This window comes from Thalassophryne amazonica, chromosome 4 (genome assembly GCF_902500255.1).
Source record: "Thalassophryne amazonica chromosome 4, fThaAma1.1, whole genome shotgun sequence".
NCBI classification, from domain to species: domain Eukaryota; kingdom Metazoa; phylum Chordata; class Actinopteri; order Batrachoidiformes; family Batrachoididae; genus Thalassophryne; species Thalassophryne amazonica.
The window spans coordinates 119,109,802-119,122,157 of record NC_047106.1 but is presented as its reverse complement, the minus strand read 5'-3'; the positions used below and the strand labels follow the sequence as shown (position 1 = coordinate 119,122,157).

At 40.2% G+C, this 12,356-nt stretch overlaps 1 protein-coding gene across 4 annotated transcripts in view; it reads left to right on the top strand.

Moving 5' to 3' along the window:
* Nucleotides 1-12,356, top strand: part of LOC117508672 (rho GTPase-activating protein 42) — a 356,336-nt gene that overhangs the window by 299,919 nt on the left and 44,061 nt on the right. For all 4 annotated transcript variants that reach the window (XM_034168483.1, XM_034168481.1, XM_034168484.1 and 1 more), the window contains 5 exons: nt 2,422-2,496; nt 3,113-3,197; nt 3,325-3,383; nt 7,449-7,554; nt 7,763-7,922. In XM_034168483.1, the coding sequence (XP_034024374.1) occupies nt 2,422-2,496; nt 3,113-3,197; nt 3,325-3,383; nt 7,449-7,554; nt 7,763-7,922 (485 nt within the window). The remainder of the gene's footprint in view (nt 1-2,421; nt 2,497-3,112; nt 3,198-3,324; nt 3,384-7,448; nt 7,555-7,762; nt 7,923-12,356) is intronic.

Below are 12,356 nucleotides of genomic sequence, written 5' to 3'. Positions count from 1 at the left end.
CATTTTATCAGCTCAAGCCTCAAATCTGAAAGGTTAGGTGAAACTGGATTGTGTAAGATTGCATATATCTCTTCGTTTTCCAAGAACCCACTGAACATTTCTGTTATTATCAGCCAAAAGGTGATTAAACGTGTCATCCTATTGTCAGCTCTGACATTTTGGCCATGTGACACGTTTCTCTGGACATGATCCAGCATGCAGCTGCCGCAGTGTTGATGACCCCAGCACCTGCAGAAAGCCAAAGTCACACCCATGTTTTACCTGGCTTTCGCAGATACGTGACTACTTTGGAGACGTGGCGAAGGATTATTTTCTCGCTGGGTGTTTGCCATCCAGGACTTGGCACAGTTCCATAGCATGATGGATGAGACACTAGTGCATGCTCCCAGCCTCAGCCTGACCTGATCCAATTGTGCCATTGTAACTGAGTTCATAAAATCATGATCTCATGCACTTGAGGTTATTTATTTTCAAGGCAATGTTCCAAAGCAGTACATGGCTGTGTTTTCAAAGAATACTCACATAATATACTGTGTGGTACAATATAGCTCCATCTAGGTTGTTTTAACATAAATATAACATGACATCAGAAAGATGAAAGCTCAAGGAAGATAAATGGCGACTTTAAGAGTGCGATCAAAGCTACTGTGAAGACTGACAACACCAACTTACACGTTTTTACCAGTTTTTTCAGACCCTTGTTACCTTGTTAAAGGTAAATAGGCATCCAGTTTGTCCTGGTCACTGTCGCAATTGGAAAAAAGTTTCAAAAGTTTGTCTGATGGCATATCACAGTATATGGAAAAAAGAACCAACTTAAAAAGTTGTTTCAACTGGTAACATCTAAATAAATTACATTGTTTGAACTTAAGTTAATAAGTCAGATCAAGTCTAACTTACAAACTTAAGTTCAAACAACTTAATTCATTTAGATGTTATGTGAATTTAATTGAACTCCAAGTCATAATCTAAGGGCCCTGTCCCACTGGGGAGAGGATTAATTGCGCATGAATTGAGTATACAAATTGTGGGCGTTCGTTGTCGTCCGCAACAAAAATGACAAATGTCCCAGTATGAATTACGGATATATTAATAATATATAGCGAATATATGATGAACAGTCACGGTTGTATAACGCATGTAGTGAGGAAACGGATCTGAAGCATTATCACAGCAGTATTACAGGTGTATTATGAATGCATCGCGCACGTGTTGCACATGCACGGCATCTGCATTGCGGTCATAAAAGAAGCACACTCGCTCCTTACGGCATCACTATTCACACCAACAATATAGCCTCTGGAGCATTTGCTGGACTTGGACAAGTTGATCACAGAGTTAATGTTCATGTTGTCATGCGAGGGTTAACTGTTCATGAGTTTGGGGAGCGGGAGGGGGGAAGCCGCTCGGGGTGTGAGACGATGGTTTTTTTTTTTGTTTTTTTTTTAGATTGTCACAGAAAACAGACGTCAGCATGAGTTGTGGCTACACAGCAACTCTTCCTTTTGTTGGTGTTAAATAAAAGTCCTGGATTGCAGCAGCTACATCTTTGTGGATTTACACAGCCGGACCAGCACTGACTGGCAGGCATGTCGCTTTCTGCCACATATAGTACTTTGGGTTTACGTGACGTGTTTGTTATGCATTCAGAGATTGTCTGCAAATCAGCTGCAAAGCAGATGTAATAAAAACGCTTTATTCATGGCCAATTTGTATGCATTTGCTGCAGCATATTTTAGTTTGTGATGTGGACATGATGGGCACGCAATATATCTGTTTTACACACTGTCCCGGTCTGCTGCCAAGCCACAAATCCCCGTCAGTTGCGGATATCAGTGGTTAACGGCAGATATACAGCGCATAGAGTGAGTATGTATTGTGTATGAATTGAGTATACGTATATTGAGTATGTAAGGCGGATGTTATCCGCATCCAGATTTTTGAACAGCTCAACGCTGCGGACATGCGTGCCTCTGCGGATGATCACGGGCGTGTTCGGATGACGGCCGACTCATACAGGCATGTTACACGGATATTGCAGATGTTTGGCGAATATGGGCCAATTTTGTGTGCAATCCTTACACAAATCCTCCTAAACACCAGTGGGACAGGGCCCTAACACTTGTAAATAGTTTTGCAAGTTTTATCTGCTAATGAGCGAAAGAGCTGAGCAGACCATTGTCCAATTACTTTTGGTCCCTTTGAAATGGGGTGTAATTCTTACTTTTTTATGCAGTTATATTTTATTTTTTCAAATTGAAACCGAAAGTCAACATTATAACTATGAGCTCGGCTAAAATAATGAAATAAATAAATAAAAATTTTAAAAAGACACTATCCAAATATATATGAACCACACTGTATGTATGGATGAAAACGGAATGTGTTACTTGTTTATTTATCTTTTTTCTTAACCAACAGGTATAAATACAATGGGATTATACAGAACTGGAGGAGTGAATTCTAAAGTACAGAAGCTGATGACCACAGTGTTTTGTAAGTCATTTTTTACATGCCTCAAAAATACCCATGCAGCTGTTTACGTCTTTTATAGAATCTCAGTTTGGAGGTAAAAGTCAGTATAAGCAATTCCAAATATGATAACTAACTATCAGTTATAATGTTTTATCTATAGTTACAGAGGTTTTCCCATGTTATGGCATAACATATTTTAGCTGTTAATTTCATATTTTTTCCACATGAATGGGTATTTCCAACAATCTACCCTCTCTTTTTTTTTTTACAGCGTTTAAAGCAATAATGTATGAATAGACATTTTTGTAGGTCATCCTGTTTAAATTGAATTGGAGTAAACAGTTGAAGATGAGTGAGCAAAGTGAGGAAAGACCTCCACCTGGTGGTGAGACAGTGTAACAGCCATCCAGTGTCACATCCATAGACCTAATTGATAACCCAAAATAATCCTGTTTACATCCATTTCATGCACATGTGGCTAAATGTTTCAGTCCCTTTAAATACCACACTCCGTCAGTCGCTCCTCACACAGACACGTGCACAACTGTTGTTTCAGCTTCACCTGTTGCATTAGTTTATACTTTCAACACTCAGTGTTTAGAGCTCAGTCGTGAAGTAAGAAATGTTGTTTTAAAAGCATCCAAGGCACCTGTGGACATGGACCTGGACCAGCAGATGTGGGACAATAAAACCATCACCAGCGGTCTGAAGAATTATCTCAGGTCAGCTTGCCCCACTAGCTGTGTCCCAGGCTGTCAGAAGCCATCACTCCTCCATTCGATCACTCACAAGTGGCTGCTGGATTCAAACCAGTCATATCTCACACACGCTGTTTTTTTTTTCCAACAGGTGTCTGTCTGAGCCTCTTATGACTTTCAGGCTCCACAAAGAATTCATCATGGCTGTCAGTGAGTAAAGAAATTTACAATCTGCATCACTAATGATTTGTGACACGTGCTTATGTACTTCATTTGAATTATGTCATCACCCTGTTTACCTCTCTGCTCCCTGGGACACTCTGGGAACTCAGGAAGTTGCTGGACGTCACCTCTGGGTTACACACAGACACTGTGAGGTGCTGTGTGGAACTGTGGCAGAGTCTGTCATCTTCTGCGTTCTTCTTCTTACCAGAGATATTTTAGCCTTTTAGCAGATGCACTCAGATGAGATTGCGCTGCCCAATTCACCTAACCTGCATGTCTTTGGAAGTGGGAGGAAGCCGGAGCACCCAGGGGGAACCCATACGAACACAGGGACGACATGCAAACTCCACACAGAAAGGACCAGATGGAAAGTGATCCCAGGACCTTCTTGCTGTGAAGCAACAGGGTTTTTTTTCCCCGTATTGCCCTTTGTTTCTGATTTGGAGTTGTCTCGGGTACTCTTGGAATGACTTTGTGTCAGACGAAGGGTTGCATTCATGGAACTTGCAGTGTGAGAGAATGCTGGTGATCATACTATGACCATGTGGTGAGCTTTCCTGAGGATGATCCAGCATGCATATGCCTCAGTGCTAAGTAGCCAAGCAAGCAGCAGAGAGGTGACTACTTTTGGGCTGTGGGGACGACCTGATGGTGGCTTCCAACCAGAGCCTTGGGCCATTCTTTTATGTGGTGAATACAGAAACACACAGCACTAACACATGCTTCCTGACCCAATATTTAATATTTACCTCTGCCAAGGAGGTTGTTTTTGCCAAAATATTGTATGCTTGGCAATTTTATAGCAGTATTATTCAAAAAGTAGAAAATAGCTAAAAAAAAAACAAAAAAAAAAAAACAAAACTTTGCTTTGATATTAGCTAAAGTTTGAGAGTAGCCTGGGGATCTGCCTTTAGATCTTTGACTCAGGGGCAGATCCTGCCTTTGTTCTTTGATTCTGATCATGGGATGACAGATCATATTTTTGCTCTTTAATCCAATTCCTTTTATCCTGATTGTACCTTTAAACTTTGATTGTAACTCCTTTGCCCCAAATCCAAGCAATCAGGAAATTTATGAAACAGATTCTGGAGCAAAGATCAAAAGCAAAATCTTCCCGTTGATCTGTTCGGTTGCCATTTTACAACCTCAGAAAGTTTAATCAAAATGTTAAATGTTTGTTGGCTAAAGATTAGTTCCGAAAAAAAAAAGATTTTTGTTAAACTCAAATGCGGTTTGCTAGTGCTCATCAGTAACTTATATCCCTATTCCACAGAGCCCCATTCCTTCCTGTTTCATCCCGAATAGCAAATTGGGGCACGTTTTGAAGTATCACAGTAACTTCTTGAGTCATCTTTTGTCAATCTTCAACATACTGTGTATACGCAGTAGTTACGGCCATCATCGGCACCAGTTTTGAAATCACCAAATCTGTGTCATTACGCGCTGACTTCTGGGTGTTTGTAGTCTTAACAGCTTCAGTCATGTTCAAACATCTTTAAATGGGGTAGTCCTAGTGAGTACAGCTTGAACTTGTTTGATTATGCTGCATTGGGGTAAAAACTTGAAGGAAAAGCAGTATTTGTTAAGGTTCTGGCTAAGAATGCAGGGTGCAGCTTTACTTTTGTTTTCAAGCAGCTTGCCAGGTATGCGCTTTATAAGCCAGCCAGTTCCCAGATCTGCACTTTATAAGTCAGCATGATAGGAGGCCATCCTGAGTAAGCCGTTTCATCCCGTTTTTACACTTTTTCTGGCTCATGGGGGATCGTAATAGAATGGTGCTCTCTGGAAAGGGGTATAACAAACAGTGAATGATGAAGTATCACTTCCTTTTTCCAATATTCAACATCACTCTGGTGTATATTGTTCTGAGGGCTGTCTCTTTGCTGTCTCTCTGTTTTTGGTCCTAATTTCTGTCCTGATTTCAAAATTGATTAAACTGTAACCAAAATTCCTATGTAGTCACAGTTTTTACGATTACTACCTATTATATAATGGCTGAGTGGGTGTGATTTGATTGGTGGATTGTATGTCACGTGACATGGATTATTCATACCATTTGCCATTGTGTTTCATTGACTGTGCAATATTCCTTTTTTAGCGTGCAATTTTCGTGCTATATGAAATGTGCTATTGCACACTCTGACCACCGTGCATGCTCACACCTGGGGCAGTGTTTAGTTAAACATAGTGGAGTTTGTTTTTTCTGGCGGAGAACAATTTGAAGGAGCTAATTGACGCTGCTAATTCTTCTGAGACACACACACACAAAAACAAAACAAAACAAAACAAAAAAAAAAATCCACCACGCCGTAAGCCATCTGGGGGTATGAAGAGTTGTTAGGATGAAGTTAAGATGAAAAGCTGAAGAATTTTCTGACACGATTTTTCACTGGAGTGAGGAAAGCAGATGGCGGTCTATACACAAAGACAGTGGACGGCATCATGGACTACTGAGAACAATTTTGGGCTCCTATTTAAAGTTAGTGTTGGACTGTTAAGCACCAGTGATGACCAAAGTGTAAGTCCCTTTTCTGTTGTTTATAAATTAATAAAATATCAAATGACAAGAATCAATTTTACCATTATATAAAACAAATAATGGATGTTTTTTCAATTCTTTCAATGAACCAAATATTTAATTTGGTGAAAGATGGAATGTACCATTCAACTCGGCCTTGCCTCATTGAATGGTACATTCCAGCTTTCACCTCATGAAATATTCTTACCATTGAACTCATAAACATTCATTATATGTATACTATTTTATATCCAATTACGATTATTACAGATTACATCAAATGACAGTACGTGTGATCCCTATTATACATTATAATTGCCTTTTAAAGTTTTTGCACACTTTTCAAAGAAGCTAAAATTTCTCCTTTAAAACCTCAAAAATGTCTTCTGTTGAAGACTGCAACATGCTTTTCATAGGGTTTTAAGTTGCAGAGGAGAATCAGAAGGATGCGTTTGCTCTGAGAATGGTATGTCCAAATTACTTCATATTCTGCCCAATTATCCACTTTCACCTATTTTTACACAAGCAGCAATTAAATCTTATTTTTCACTTCTTGTTTAAAATGTTTAAAATTTTCCAGATATTCTTACAAGTTATATTCTATTTTTATCACAGATTACAGGCAATTTTAGGCCACGATTGGATAACTTTTTTTTTGCTAAAATTGTCATCAATTAGTTATCAAAAAATGGTAATGATGACAGGCTTTCATGTAATAATTACTTGGTATCCTCATATATTTATCAATCAATCAATCAACATTTATTTATAAAGCGCTTTACAGCACCGACTGGTGTCCAAAGTGCTTAACATTAAAAACACAAATTTACAAAAATAAAACACATATAAAATTTTAAAACGACACATAAAAAAGGAACATAAAAATAACAGAACATGTCACCTCCCCACTAAGTGTTAAAAGCCAGTTTAAATAAATAAGTCTTAAACTTAGATTTAAAAAGTGCTAGGTCAGGAATAGTACGTAACTCAAGAGGTAGCTCATTCCACAGTCTCGGGCCAGCTACCGCGAAAGCATGATTACCCCAGCATTTATATCTTGACCTTGGAACATCTAAGTAAAGCTGGCCAGATGCCCTTAATGTCCTACTGTAGGTGCGCAAAGTTAAAATTTCAGACAAGTAGGGAGGTGCAAGGCCATAAATAGCTTTAAAAACAAACATTAAAATTTTAAAATCAATTCTAAAACGAACTGGAAGCCAGTGGAGTGAGTACAGGACGGGTGTAATATGCTCACGTCTAAAAGTGTTTGTCAAAAGACGAGCAGCAGCATTCTGCACCAACTGGCGACGTGCAAGAGATGACTGATTAATGCCCGAATAAAGTGCATTTCAATAATCAAGTCTGGAGCTGATGAAAGCATGAATGGCCGTCTCAAGATCACGTCTACTGAGAAAGTGCTTTATCTGCACATTTATATTTACACAATATAAATTTGCAGACTACAGCACCTTGACATCTCTTGGGTTTTGTTGCCTTCTTGAATATTTTCTGTCATTGTTTTCTGTCCTCAGAGTCCGATGATCAGAACTACAGAGTATGTGCTGTCCACGCTTTGGTTCATAAGCTACCTGAGAAGAACAAGGAAATGCTGGAGCTCCTAATAAAACACCTCGTCACGTACGTTTTCCTGCAAAGAATCAGTCACACTGTAGCCTAAACAAAACAGAAGTGCTATAACAGAAGATTAAATTGTCTTCATGCTTCAACAACACAGGATTGTGTTTGGAAATGTCTTTAAAACTGTCATTCTCTGATTATGAATAAAACATGATGAAGAATTTGCAATATTTTGCACTCACACTCATGTCTGTGATGTGCACTTTAGAGTTTCCAAGCAGAGCCAGTCCAACCTGATGACAGTGTCCAACCTGGGCGTTGTCTTTGGGCCCACTCTGATGCGGTCGCAGGAGGAGACTGTAGCTGCAATGATGAACATCAAATTCCAGAATATTGTGGTCGAAATTTTAATTGAGAACTTCAGCAAGGTCAGACTCTGGTAGTTTTAGTCTCACTCATAAAGCAGATCAAAAATATTTTGCAGTTTATTCCTAACTTCTGTTTCCAGCATTCAGCCTTTTTTATTTTAAAAGTCTGACCTAAGTACAGCAGCACATACGAGGTCTGTCCATAAAGTATAGGTCCTTTTTATTTTTTTCAAAAACTATATGGATTTCATTCATATGTTTTTACGTCAGACATGCTTGAACCCTTGTGCGCATGCGTGAGTTTTTCCACGCCTGTCGGTGACGTCATTCGTCTGTGAGCACTCCTTGTGGGAGGAGTCGTCCAGCCTCTCGTCGGAATTCCTTTGTCTGAGAAGTTGCTGAGAGACTGGCGCTTTGTTTGATCAAAATTTTTTCTAAACCTGTGAGACACATCGAAGTGGACATGGTTCGAAAAATTAAGCTGGTTTTCGGTAAAAATTTTAACAGCTGATGAGAGATTTTGAGGTGAGACTGTCGCTTTAAGGACTTTTCATGGTGCGAGACGTCACGCAGCACTCCCGGGCACCGTCGTCAGCCTGTTTCAAGCTGAAAACCTCCACATTTCAGGCTCTATTGATCCAGGACGTCGTGAGAGAACAGAGAAGTTTCAGAAGAAGTCGGTTTCAGCATTTTATCCGGATATTCCACTGTTAAAGGAGAATTTTTTAATGAAAGACGTGTGGGCGGATTGCAGCGTCGGCTCGCAGCGTCGGCTCGCAGCCACCGCGACGCTCCACCACAGGAAAAACACCTCTGTTGGAAGCCTTAAGGACAAGTTGGAACATGTCCAGCTGTTAAACAATTTCTCATATACTCACTCCACTGAAAGCCATCAAAAGCCGCCTGGATTTTACAAATGGTTATCAACACGGAGTTGTTTTTCCTGTGCCGCCGCACCGCGTCTGCTGCGTCCCGACGCGCGGACCCGTCCGCACGCAGTGGAATATCCGGATAAAATGCTGAAACTGACTTCTTCTGAAACTTCTCTGTTCTCTCACGACGTCCTGGATCAATAGAGCCTGAAATGTGGAGGTTTTAAGCTTGAAACAGGCTGATGACGCCGCCTGAGAGCGCTGCGCGATGTCTCGCACCGTGAAAAGTCCTTAAAGTGACAGTCTCACCTCAAAATCTCTCATCAGCTGTTAAAATTTTTACCGAAAACCAGCTTAATTTTTCGAACCATGTCCACTTCGATGTGTCTCACAGGTTTAGAAAAAATTTTGATCAAACAAAGCGCCAGTCTCTCAGCAACTTCTCAGACAAAGGAATTCCGACGAGGGGCTGGACGACTCCTCCCACAAGGAGTGCTCACAGACGAATGACGTCACCGACAGCCGTGGAAAAACTCACGCATGCGCACGAGGGTTCAAGCATGTCTGACGTAAAAACATATGAATGAAATCCATATAGTTTTTGAAAAAAATAAAAAGGACCTATACTTTATGGACAGCCCTCGTACAGTGCATCCAGAAAATATTCACAGCACTTCATTTTTTCTACATTTTCTTACGTTACATCCTTATTCCAAAATTAAATTAATTTTTTCCTCAAAATTCTACACACAATACCCCATAATTACAATTTTTTATGAGATTTTTGCAGATTTATTAAAAACAAAAGCAAAGAAAATACATGTACGTAATAAATATTCACATCCTTTGCCATAAAGCTCAAAAATGAGCTCAGGTGCATCCTGTTTCCACTGATCATCCTTGAGATGTTTCTACAGCTTACTTTGAGTCCACCTGGGATGAATTTAGTTGATTGGATATGATTTGGAAAGACACACACCTGTCAACATATAAGGTCCCACAGTTGACAGTGCATGTCAGAGCACAAACCAAGCATGAAGTCAAAGGAATTGTCTGTACACCTCCGAGAAAGGATTGTCTTGAGGCACAAATCTGGGGAAGGGTCAGAAACATTTCTGCTGCAAGGTCCCAATGAGCACAGTGGCCTCCATCATCCATAAAGTATGGATCACCAGGACTCTTCCGAGAGCTGACTGCCCATCAGAGGCAATTTTAGACTTCCAGTTTTAGGGGTGCTTAGCACATTTTTAAAATTTTAAAATCTAGATGTCCAGAAATACAATTTTACATGAAAACATTGCTTGTAAAAGCTGCATTCATTGTCAGAATGATTAAAAAAAACAAAAAACAACGCATATTAGCAATGGATAACGGCCCATACATAACATTCCTACATTCTGGTGCAGTTTATATAACAAATAATTTAATCTCCTAATGTGGTGAGGGCAAATAGTAATTGCAACTTAGGAGCAGGTTTGAAATATTCAGAGGCTGAGTAAAGTATATTATCCTTGTTTTTTTATTAGGCTTATGAGCCTACAGTTATTGAAGATTTTTTATTGAATCTTAACAGATTATTATGTCATAATACTTAGTACAGAACACTCACCCTGGTATCACTTTTCAATTACATTTAGACAGTTTTAGGCATTACTTAGATTGTGTTTTAGTTTTGGCTATTCATTTATTTATTCTACAAACTGGTTAATGTCTCGGTTTTTCTGGCAGCACGCACATCCACGTTGTAAGTCATAAAAATACAGTAGTTGCAATTGTTATGATCAGTGAGGTTTAGTGCCGCGTGCAGGAGGACCTGGTTTAGCACAGCGACAGCAGCACTCCACTATGAGGCTGGATGGAGAACACAGATGTTATACTGCACATAAATGGGTTCAGGATAAGAAATATATGAATATGAATTATTTATTGAATTAACAGCAAAGCATAGAAAGGACAGACAAGATCTAATGAAGTCCTTAAAAGTAAGAAAAATAAAAATGTTTGACTTAAAAGTCAGAATTCATACCAAAACACCAGTAACACAAGTAAGACACCTCCACAGTCTGATACACATATTCAATTTACCCTTTGCTTCACTTTCCATCCTTTGCTATTCTCAATGTCCATATCTACTCTCACATAAGGTCTATAGAGTGCACAAACCTCACCTGAAGCTTTTTTGCTTTTGAAAAAAATGCTCTGATATCCATCACTGCACTGCAGGCTTGGTTTGCCACTTACCGCCAACAAATAAAAATACAAAATGAGTTTTATGATTCATGCCTTTTTAGCAGGAATTTAAATTATTCACTTATTATCATGCTGTGCATTAAACGTTGTGGTAAAGTTTACTGTCTTAATTCTGAAATGCTTAGTTAAGGACCTTAACTAAGCATTTCAGGTCAGATCTGTGTACATGGTATTTGATGTAGGAGAGGGATTTGTTCATGGAAGCTACACAGATTGAAGGGCAGCACCATTTAGTAGCTGACAAGAGGATTTAGTTGAAAAAAAAGGACAACACTGAATCAATCTTACATTTGACCACGCACAGCGCACACTAATTTGTAGAGCAATATACTGTGTTTAGTGATAGGTAGCCAGGTGAGTAAAATAAGCACTTTTCAGAAAGTTGCACAAAAATCACTTGACAGCGCGGCTGGGCGAGGTTACCACCAGCACTCACAGGACAGCGCCTCTGCTAAATTAGCGCCACCCGCAGCAGGACCACGCGACACAAACACAAGTCAGAGCAGACGCAGTTGCGGACGGAGAGAGAGAGATGAATGCAGGCACGCTTCGTGGATTGAACCATTTGCCCAAGAAGGGGAGATGACCAAATTACTGTGTTCTTGTAATACATATTTTGGCATTAGGGGTGCTTAAAATATATTTAGGGGTGCTTGAGCACCCCTAAAAATAGGCTAACTCCGCCCCCACTGCCCATCACAACTGAGTGATTAAGGGAGAAGGGCCTTAGTCAGGGAAGTGATCAAGAACCCGATGGTCAGTTTGTCAGAGCTCCAACATTCGTCTGTGGAGAGAGGAGAACCTTCCAGAAGGACAACCATCTCTGCGGCAGTCCACCAATCAGGCCTGTATGGTAGCGTGGCCAGATGGAAGCCACTCCTTAATAAAAGGCAGGTAGCAGCCCAGCTGGAGTTTGCCTAAAGGCACCTGAAGGACTCTCAAACCATGAGAAACAAAATTCTGTGGTCTGAAGAGGCAAAGATTGAACTCTTTGGCGTGAATGTCAGGCACCATGTTTGGAGGAAACCAGACACCATCCCTACAGTGAAGCATGGTGGAGGCAGCATCATGCTGTGGGGATGTTTTTCAGTGGCAGGAACTGGAAGACTAGTCAGGATTGAGGGAAAGATGAATGCAGCAATGTACAGAGACATCCTGGATGAAAACCTGCTTCAGAGTGCTCTTGACCTCAGACTGGGGCAATGGTTCATCTTTCAGCAGGACAGTGACTCTAAACACACAGCCAAGATATCAAGGATATCAAAGGATTGGCTTCAGGACAGCTCTGTGAATGTCCTTGAGTGGCCCAGCCAGAGCCCAGACCTGAATCTGATTGAACATTTCTGGAGAGATCTGAAAATTGCTGTGCACC